This window comes from Monodon monoceros, unplaced genomic scaffold (assembly GCF_005190385.1).
Source record: "Monodon monoceros isolate NGI ecotype Baffin Bay Population unplaced genomic scaffold, NGI_Narwhal_1 Super_Scaffold_19, whole genome shotgun sequence".
Lineage (NCBI taxonomy): Eukaryota > Metazoa > Chordata > Mammalia > Artiodactyla > Monodontidae > Monodon > Monodon monoceros.
In genome coordinates, this window is record NW_021703775.1 from 82,291,806 (window position 1) to 82,302,131 (window position 10,326).

At 47.8% G+C, this 10,326-nt stretch overlaps 1 protein-coding gene across 2 annotated transcripts; it reads right to left on the bottom strand.

The window, feature by feature from the left end:
• Window positions 1-4,869: 4,869 nt before the first annotated feature.
• Window positions 4,870-7,296, bottom strand: ID2 (inhibitor of DNA binding 2). 2 transcript variants are annotated; one of them, XM_029232692.1, is made up of 3 exons: window positions 6,818-7,296; window positions 6,422-6,485; window positions 4,870-5,648 (listed from the first exon to the last, which is right to left on the bottom strand). In XM_029232692.1, the coding sequence occupies exons 1-2, from the start codon at window positions 7,163-7,165 to the stop codon at window positions 6,429-6,431; spliced, it is 405 nt and encodes a 134-aa protein (XP_029088525.1). In that variant the 5' UTR covers window positions 7,166-7,296; the 3' UTR covers window positions 4,870-5,648; window positions 6,422-6,428. The 2 variants fall into 2 exon arrangements, 1 of the variants encoding a protein (XP_029088525.1); XR_003795002.1 differs by having other exon boundaries at window positions 6,422-7,296.
• Window positions 7,297-10,326: the final 3,030 nt, after the last annotated feature.

Here is a 10,326-nt window from a genome sequence, read left to right on the forward strand (position 1 = left end):
TCTATTTTTATTTTATTTTTGCCTGTGCCTTTGGTGTCATGTCCAAGAAATCATTGCTACATCCAGTTTTGTGACGCTTATGCCATATGTTTTCTTCTAAGAGTTTTATAGTTTTAGCTCTTATGTTTATTGTCTTTAGTGCATTTTGGGTTAATTTTTGTATATGGTGTTAGGTAAGGGTCCAACTTCGTTCTTTTGCATGTGGCTATCCAATATCCCCAGCACCATTTGTTGTAAAGCCCGTCCTTTCCCTATTGGATGGTCTTGGCATCCTTGTTGATCATTTGACCACATATGTGAGAGTTTATTTCTGGGTTCTCTAGCCTATTCCACTGATCGTTATGCCTGTGCTCATGCCAATACCACACTGTTTTGATGACTGGAGCTTTATAGTAAGTTTTGAAATCAGGAACTGTTAAGTGCTCCAACTCTGTTCTTCTTTCTCAAGATTGTTTTAGCTTAAGGGTCCCTTAAGATTCCATATGAATTTTAGGATGGATTTTTCTTTTTCTGCAAAAAACACCATTGTGATTTGTCAGGGATTGCCTCAAATCTGTAGATTGCTTTAGGTGGCATTGTCATTTTAACAATATTAAGTTCTCCAATTCATGAGCATGGGATATCTTTCCATTTTTTAATGTCTTCTTTAATTTCTTCAGCAATGTTTTGTACTTTTAATTGTACTAGTCTTTTGCCTCCTTGGTTATGTTAATTCCTAAGTATTTATTCTTTTTTGATGTTATTGTAAATGGAATTGTTTTCTTAATTTCCTTTTCAGATTGTTCATTGTTAGTGTATAGAAATGCTCCAGTGGTTTTTCATCTGGGTTTTAACTTTTGCATTGTTTTCAATTTCAATAACTATATCTTGGGATTGTCTTATCTTTTCAATTAGTTCTTTGATTTCTTTAATCATTTTAGTCACTTTCATCCTTTATAGTTCTCTTGTTCCTAATCTTTCTCTTCATTCTATCTACTGATTCTTTCTCACATGGTAAATTGTTTTCCAGTGGTTTAAAAAATTTTTTAATTGTAAACTTACTTTCAGCAAGCCATTAAATATGAGAATTTTGTGCGGTCTGTATGGAGGGCTTTTCTCTCCAGAGAAGTTTTGTATTTGCTACTGCCAAACACCCCAGAAGCATCAACAGCCAGGACCCATTTTATGTTGATTTATCAGCATTAGAATTTCTGAAACTAACTGGGTAGTATATATTTGAACCCCCATTCCCCATGAGGGCAGATCTACGGCTATGAATTTTCAAGGGAGATATTTCTTTCCCCGCCTGAGCTCAGGCTGACAGACAGACTTTCTTACGATCTTCCTGGGCTAGTGAGTAATATTTTATTTTAGTCTATACCTTAGCTGAGATTGCAGGCCTTCAAGGGTTCTGCGTGGTGGTCTCGGTTGCAATGTCCTGCTTCACATGGTTCAAACCCTTGTTTTCCATTCCTATTGGGCCCATGCCCCCAACTTGCTGAGCCTGGCACCCTCACCCAGGACGGCCACAGGTGGGCGCACGCCCCTCACTCTGAATCAGCTCGCTCCACGTGTCCTCTGCCGGGTTCTCTGACGTTCTTGTGACTTCAGGCTGGTACCCCTCAGAGTGCCTATGTCAGTAGTTGGCACTGAACACAACACCTGCTGCTAAGCTTCTCAGCAGATCTTGCTGCCTCTGTCCCAAATTATCTTTATGATGAAATAGAAGGACATTCAAAGCCTTGTCAGAACCATCTCCAGAAGGACACTCAGAGCCTGGAGGCGCTTCTCCACCAGCAGAGAGCGACAGAAAGGGAAGGGTGGGTGGTGAGTCAGGCTATTTGACTATTTGGGTGGTCCTGGAGCTGTGTGCCCACACTGTGGAGAGCGAGCCCCATAAATAATGATCCTTGAATTTTTTTTTAAAAGCTCCATGGTATAGCTTTTTATTAACAAGAATGCTATTTCCTATTAAATTCAGAAGCCCCTTCTCCATTCCAGTAAAACACTGGGCTGAGTTGCTCTGTCCACTGACTGTTGTGTGCCCTTGTTCACTCAGATCACATATCTGAGTCCAGTTTCTGTAGGATGGAGAGACCACATGTCTGCCCAGCTCTGAGCATTTATCCATGGCTTTGAGGACTAAAAGTAAATGCAATCTGACCCACACATTTATTGTCTGAAGTCAGCGTGACCTTGATTCCAAAATTAGGTAAGGACTGCATAAGATACCACAGCTCAATTTCATTCTCAAAAATTCCAAGTAAAATATTGCCTAACAGAACCCAACAGTGTCTATAAAAAGTAATAATACGTCATGTTCAGGTAGGATTTAGTGCAGAAATGTAAAGGTAGTTACCATCAGAAAAATTAGTGTCATACATTAGAGAAATTATATCAATAAATACAGTAAAACTACTCTACCAAATTCACCCCCCAAATTATGATTTTAAATTCTCAAAAAAAAAACTGTAACAATTGAAGGGTTCTTCCTAAAACTGATAAAGACTATATATTACAGCAAAATCCTAGAGCCAGGTCACACATAACAGACAGAGTTTGACCTGTTCTCATTAAGGTCTGGAGTAAGACAAGGATGCCTCACTCACCCCTATTTCTTTGACATAACATTGGAGGTCCTGGCTAAGCTTATTAAGCAATTCAGAAACAATAAAATTAAACAAAAACTTAAGGAAAGAGAAGGGAAAACGTTCTGGCTTTCATTGGACTTCACATTTCTTTTTTCTCCACAATCTGGTTATAATCTCTTTGAGGCCCGGGATCATGTCTGATGCTTTTATTAAAACCCAGGACAGTACCTACTGCAGAGTTGGTGGTAGATACTAGTTTGTAAAAGGGGATCGTATCCAAGTTATGAAGTAGTAAAGATGAAATAAGAGTCCCATGTGGAAACGACTGTACACATGCTAGAGAAATAGGCTTTCATGACATCATCATTCATTTTCAAAAGCTTGTGTCTCCCCGGTGATTTCTCCCCTAACTCTCCAGCTGATTAACTCGGGTTCCAAGCCCCCAAGCCCCGGGCCCCTTAGACCCCGCTCGCGAACTGCCTTCTTCGCGCCAGCCAGCAGGTGGCGCTCGGCCTCCACCGGCCGGGCCCCAAAGGGCCGCCCGGGCTCCGCCGCGAAAAGTCCCCTCCGAAAGGTGCCTCTTTCCCTTGACGCTGCTGCTACTCTAGGTCGTCGTCCAAAACTTGCAAACGGTCCCCCGCTCCCAGTGACAGTGCAGCTGTCGAAAGGCCCCGCCCCGGCCACACAGCTTCCCCCGCAAAGCCAGGGAGCCCGTGCACGAGACCCTCCGCCGGGGTCAGATCCCCTCGCCATCTGAGCCGACCACGAGAGGGTCACCGAGGCTGGGGGCAACCCGGGGCTGGCGTCTGCGCAGTCCCCCCGCCTCCCCGCCCAGAGGAAAGGACGGGGGTGGGCAGCGACCTGTCCTCCCTCCTCCCCCCCCTTGCCCCACCCGGGTCCAGCCCCACGCAGGGTGGCCTGTGGTGCAGGGCGCCGAAGGGGCTGACGACAGGTGGACGGACGTCAGGCGACAGGCCTGAAGGGAGGCGTGGGTCGGGTGACCGGCTGCGCCCAGGTGCCACAGCCAGAGCCCGCTTCCCTGGGGGTATGATTATCAACAACAACGACGGCCCTGGTACTGTGCCCGGATCAAAGGACGGGCCCACCTGCGGACTAGCATGATGTCCACGACGGGGATGACGGGCAGGGCGCGGGTGCGGCTGCAGGGCGCCAGCCCAAGAGGAAGGAGGCTCCAGGGCTGGGACCGCTGCCGAGGATGCGGGAACGTGGCAGGGTTCGAGCTAAGATCCCCAGGCTGCCTCTCTCCCCATCCTCCACCCCTACCCGGCGCTCACTGCTCACTGGTGATAGATTCAGTGTCAGGGCCGGAAACACCGCAGCCGCCAGGTCAGACTCGGTGGCGCCACCCAGCACCTGCTCGGCTTGGCCTGAGAAAGTGGCCACAGGTGAGACACCTATCCTCGCCCGCCTGTCCTCCAGCTTCCTTCTCCAGTTCCAGTCCTCCCCGGACCGGGCTTCCAGAACCTGCCCCCCTCCCCTCACACCCCTGCGGAAGTGTCTTCCAATTTGAGAATATAAATATACGTACACATATGAGTTTTAAACACGTATCTATACTAACTATATATTTGAAAGCCGGGTCCAAAGGTTGCCACGTGAGGGCTGCGGTGGAAACAGCCGGCTGATACTCTTGTCCTCGCCTGGGCAGGCAGTGCGGCGGCGCAGTCAAGGGTGAAGGGCGGTTTAATAGCCACCTGTCTTGGAACGTGGGCCCCGTCCTTCTCGGCACAGGGGCAGCGCGCAGAGGCTGGCGCTCAGGGCCGGTTACAGCGGAATTCCCAGGGCAAAGGGTCATAAGGAGACAGGGGCACTGAGGGGTTTTTTTTTGCCCTTCCTCTAAATCTTAAAATCATGTTCTGAAGTCTATGGAGTCTTTTGTCTTCTGATTCGCAGCAGTTTCATTTACTCCAGAAGTGTCTTGACATCTACAGACACGTAGGCCTCCAGAGTCCACATTTATTTGAATGGTCTACCTCTCAGGAGTCACCACCACAGCAATTCCTTGGTTTGAAATCCAACCCCAAAGCAGAGAACTAATTTTTCCTTGACGGACTTAGAGAAACTTCTGGGTTTATAAACTTCCCAGCCCCTGTCAGCTCTCCTAAAAAGCAGCAGCGGCCCTTTGCCCCTAAGCGATAGCCCTGACCACACATCCGATAAGGCACTTCTCAGCACACAGGTTTCCAACACTTAGGGGGTGATAGAAGGGATGAAGGAGGAGGGGTTAAATAAAATGGCGCGATAGAGACAGAAAGAGAATCTTAAAAATCATTCAGAGTCAGGTCAAGTCATTGACTTCAGACATGTTTATTATAATCTTATACAGTCTACATAAATTTGAACTTGTATTTATTTGGGTTCAGTTATATAACATAGCATAATAAAAATCAAAGCACTGGTCCTCTGAAATAAAGCAGGCAATCACCATTCAATAAACACACTTGATTTATTTTGTATAAAAGGGTTAAGTTTACAACTAAACTTTTATAAAAAGTTTAGCATGAATAAGTACATCATTACACTTTGTATGCAGAAATATACATTTCTGCCACTGTACAAGAAAACTCTAATTAAAGAGTTCACAAGGTTTCACTCAATATATATATATTTATATATAAACATATACACAGCATTCAGTAGGCTTGCGTCAAAAAGGTAATTTCTGACCGAAAGACTTCATTTAAGTAACTGAATACTGGATCCTTCTGGAATTCACGCTCCACCTTTGAAAAAAGGCAAAGTCTGCTTAAATTGGGCAATTCCTTGTGATTTTAACGTTTTCGCTCCCCATGGTGGGAATAGTATATAAAGAAAACCTTCCAACTGCAGAAAGGGCATTTAAAAGTCTTTTTCATAAATAACTAATATCACAGTCCATGTCAGAAAACACCCTGGGGAAGTTGATCATTCTTAGTTTTCCTTCCATTTTTAAAAAAGGTCCCTTTGACTTGTTCTCCTTGGGAAAGGGTTGAAAAGTGAGTTCAGCGCCTTAAAAGAGCCTGTGGAGTTGTTGTTGTTATTGTGCAAAGGAAACAAAAAGTCAGCGCCTGCAAAAGACTGGGAGAGAAGGGGGTGTTAGGAGATTTTAACCTAAGGACAGAGGCGGCAGACTGGTGCCAGGAGGAAGCCGCAGTCTGAACACTTAACCAAACACTCAAACGTTGGGCAAACCCCGGCGTCCAGATGCAACACACACACTCGGCCTGGACAGCGCAAATTCAACATTAAAATAGCAGAGACTCGGGGGAAAAGCTTCCCAACGCCATCTCTTATTTGGATCTCCAACGGCAGTGCTCACAGGCGCCAGTCTGCTTCTTGTAACAATTATTTGATTGAAAACAGCCCTTTCGTTAACAGATAGGGAAGTCGGAATCCCACATCACAGGGTCTGAGGCACAGGGCAGCAATGCTCGGGTTAGCTGAATCCCAGAGGGCTGCAGTTTTTGGGAAGGAGGATCCCTATGGAATTTGCGGCGATAAGATTAATTATATGGAGGTTAGTACCTCATAGTACCAGAGCGATAGCAGAAAACAGCCGGAGTATGTTACATGCCCACAGAAGCCAGTAAACATTTGTCTCCACCACCTTCTGAGTAAGTTACTGGCATCATTTTTTTTTTTTTAAAGGTAAATGTCGTGGGATTTTGAGTAACAGGAGCTAGAGGCCCCTTCATGTCTAGAGTACGTGTAAACAATGTACTACGTGTAATACAACGAAGTACACATTCATTTACCAAGCCAAAATTTTTACAGATACGCAAGTACACACGCGCGCGCGCGCACACACACTCCGAGCGCCAGTTCAACGCGAGGCACAAGCGAACACTCACCATTTATTCAGCCACAGAGCGCTTTGCTGTCATTTGACATTAACTCAGAAGGGAATTCAGAAGCCTGCGAAAAAGGAGATAAGAGGCACAACGTTAGACAATCTTAAGGAGAAAGGGCCTTTTTTAAAACAGCTTTTTTTTAAAACAGCAAGTTCCATTAAATACGTTAATGCTACATTCAGACTCAAAGACAGATGCATTAACAGGTCAGAACTTACCAGTAATTTCACGCACGACTCAATCTACACCATATTTGTAAATAATAATAATAAAGTTATTAGCTCATCTGTAAGTCACCGACTACGGCCGGCCGTCTGGACAATGGCTCTGCCAGGGGCAGCCCAGGCATCGCTGGGGGTGCGCGGCAGCGAGTGGGGCATCGGGAGCAGGTCTTACCTGAAAGGACAGGATGCTGATGTCCGTGTTTAGGGTGGTCAGCGGCGTCCTGGACGCCTGGCTCTGCCCGGGCCGCTGGTGGTGCAGGCTGACAATAGTGGGGTGCGAGTCCAGGGCGATCTGCAGGTCCAAGATGTAGTCGATGACGTGCTGCAGGATTTCCATCTTGCTCACCTTCTTGTTCTGGGGGATGCTGGGCACCAGCTCCTTGAGCTTGGAGTAGCAGTCGTTCATGTTATACAGCAGGCTCATCGGGTCGTCCACCGGGGTTTTGCTCCGGGAGATGCCCAGGCTGTGGTCCGAAAGGCTGTTTTTCCTAACGGACCTCACTGGACTGAAGGCTTTCATGCTGATCGCGGGGAATGAGAGACCGGGAGGAGGGAGCGGGCTGCCCCGGAGCTCAGTCCGCCGCCGCCGCCGTCGCCGTCGTCGCCGCCGCCGCCGCCGCCGTCTGCGGATCTACCTGCCCTCGGCACCGGGCTCGGCTCAGAATGAAGCTAAGAGCCCGGCCCGGCGGCTTTTATTAGGGCTCGCCGGGGCAACACGATCCGGCTTCCCTGCGTCCCCATTGGTGGAAGTCAGCGTGTCCATCAGGCCTGACGGGCTCCCTCATTGGCGGACGCAGGCGCGAGGCGAGCGCTCGGTCCTTCCGCGTTCGCAGCCAATCCCCGCGGGGTGGGCGGGGCGGGCGCGAGCCCAGCTCGGGTGGTAAATAGAGTACAGTAAGCGCCGGGCCGGAGGGGAGCGCGGGGGAGCGCGGGGGAGCGCGGGGGAGCGCGGGGGAGCGCAGGGGAGCGCAGGGGAGCACAGGAGAGGGGGAGGACAGCGGAGGAGAGGAGCGGAGAAAAGGGAGAAGGCGGTCTCGGACAGGGTGGGGGAGGGGGAGACGGAGACCCCGGGAATCTAAATAGTGCATCTTAATTCTACTCCCAATGGCTAGGCAGGACCCTCCCCTTAAGGTGTCCCCCGACGAAGCCTCTACACCTCGGAGCTCTCAGCATCCCTAAAATCACAGCGACACAGGCTAGGTCTGCAGCAGAGGGAAAGTCACCACCGTTCCCTGCGCCTCACGGAATGTCATCAAGATAGAAAGCATTTCTGAAGAAAGTGAAAACGCAAATAAGTTTGCCATCGACAAGTGACTTTTGTAGAGTGAGTTCGGTCTCTTAAGATAAGGAAAAGCTTTGTAAAAAACAAAACCAAAAACACCCACGCGCGCATTCAGCGACAGGTTTAGTGTGGGATCGTGCAACCCGGAGTGACGCAGGAGGCATTATTGTAAACTCTGTAAAATGAGTACTTATTGGAAACCATGCTGATCGCTAAGGAGCTCTGAGAGGCAAGACTCTGGGTTCCTTTTGTAGAACTGGGAAGGCTATTATAATGATCCTAGTAATCGGAAATCATTAGGAAAACTTGTACACTGAAGCTGTATTTATTTATATACCCTGCCCTTGAGAGGCTGCTGATCTGTGTTCTGCAATGTAGGTGGCAAAGTAAGGTGATTAATTATGCACAAATCGTGATTTCTGGTGTCACGTTCCAGCGCCTGCTGTATTTTTAAATTTTTGTATAGGTAGGTGGCCCCAGCCATTGGTCGATATCGTCACACTATTTAAGAAAAAAAATCTGTCAGGTACCAGGTTGGGAATCTTTTCAGCACTAGGACTGGAGGCAGCTTCAGTTTGTGTCTCCCCCGCCCCTTTTTTTTCTAGACATATTTTAAGACCTCATTCCTGCGGTCTAAATAAAAAAAAAAGTTTGCAGTTATTTACTCAAATCCTTTTCAGTAAATTCACACATAATTCTAGCTTAACTGAAGACTACAATAAATTAGTTGTGTGTTTTGAAAATCATATTTCTCTAGAATATGCTAGAAAATCTGACAAAAGATTATATTGGTAAGTTTACTTTTTTGTCTCAATCTCCATCCACCTCCTCTGCATTTAAGAAAGAGGAAGAGGGCAGAACTGGAGAAAAAGCAAAGCTTAATAATGGGGATACAGTATTTTTTCCTTCAGTGAATGATTAATTCCTCGCCGGTGAGCCAGCTGGTCTGGTCTCGGACACCAGTTGCAGCCATGTGCCTGCCCCACGGCGTCTCTTTAGGGAGGGAGAGTTGGTGGTGCTAGGGTGGATGTCACTTTCAGAAAATCCAGCCACTTCAGTTTGGAGGATGGAGATGGTGGTTTCCTGACCAGCAGAGAAATCTGCTCAGGGCCTGTCTGGGCAAAGGCTGCCTGCGACTCTGTTCCTGACAGTATTCCATTAACAACCTCTTCTCTGATATTAAGTCTGGAAATGATTTCATACCCGAGTCCCCGACAGTTCGAGCCTTTTGATGTACTTTGTGTGCATGTGTTTCTGTCACATACGTGCCACAGTGGAACAGATTTTGTTTTGACACTATTTTGGTTCATGATGTTATACTTTGACTATTTTACAATAATAGCCAACGTAAACAAACATCTTTGGGATTCTCAAATTATTACTTGTGATTCTTGGACATTGCAGCTCTGAGATACTGACGCGTTCCTAGCTTTTTCCAAGGACACCGTATGTTAACATCCGTGCCAGCCTCATTATCCCTACAGTCAGGCTCTGGGCTGGTTCCTAATGAGCGTTGTGCAGGATTACTTTACAAACTTGCAAAGCTGACTGAGGCACTGCCTTCTCCCATGATCATTTTTGTACCCTGATGCAGTAAAATGGCTAAATATGGTTAAAGTTTTCTGGTATTTCTTTCTTTAGCGGCCATGTCAGAGTCCAGTCAGCCTGATTGTGTTGAATTCGATTCGATTGGCACGCTACCCAGTTCTACATTCATTTAAAGATCATTTTAAGGGGATTATGAGGCTGTATAAGTCAATGATTAAAAAAAAAAAGGCTTGAATTACTAGTATGTCTGTCTCAGCAAACCCAATACGAAATTACCTTTAAAATTATGCTTTCATCGGCAAAACGGTGTTGGAGCATTTTCGGGGTGGGTTACAAAGCATTGAAAAATCTGTCAGTTGGTGTCTCAGTGGGTTTGCATTTGAGGACTCTTAAAGCTGTAGAAAGGGCCCTGGATTTGCTGGATCTGTGGCTGGTGGGAAGGTGTGAATGGCTTCCGGTGGGGCGGGTGGAGATGCAATTCCCCCCCCCCTACACACACACCCACTTAAAGCCACACGCCTGCCCTGGAAGTTCCCCTAACCTGGTCCCAGGGCTCACTCCCTCGGTCTCCACCCGGGGCTCGGCCGCCGGCTCCCAGCGCGTCCAGCCCCTCGCTGTGATCAGAAGCAGCTCCGGGCCGGGCGCACCGGGCCGGCTGGGCCGCCTTTGCAATCCCCGCGTGATGCAATTGGGGGCGGGAGGAGCCTGCGGGGGGCCGGGGGGGGGGCGGTCTCAAGGTCCTCCCTGCACATCTGGCACAATTGGGAGCGCTCGCCTTTCTTTCCCCCGGTTTTGTTCTCACAGCTGTGTCCATTCCGCCCGTGACCCCCCGAGTGATCCCTGACAGGTGA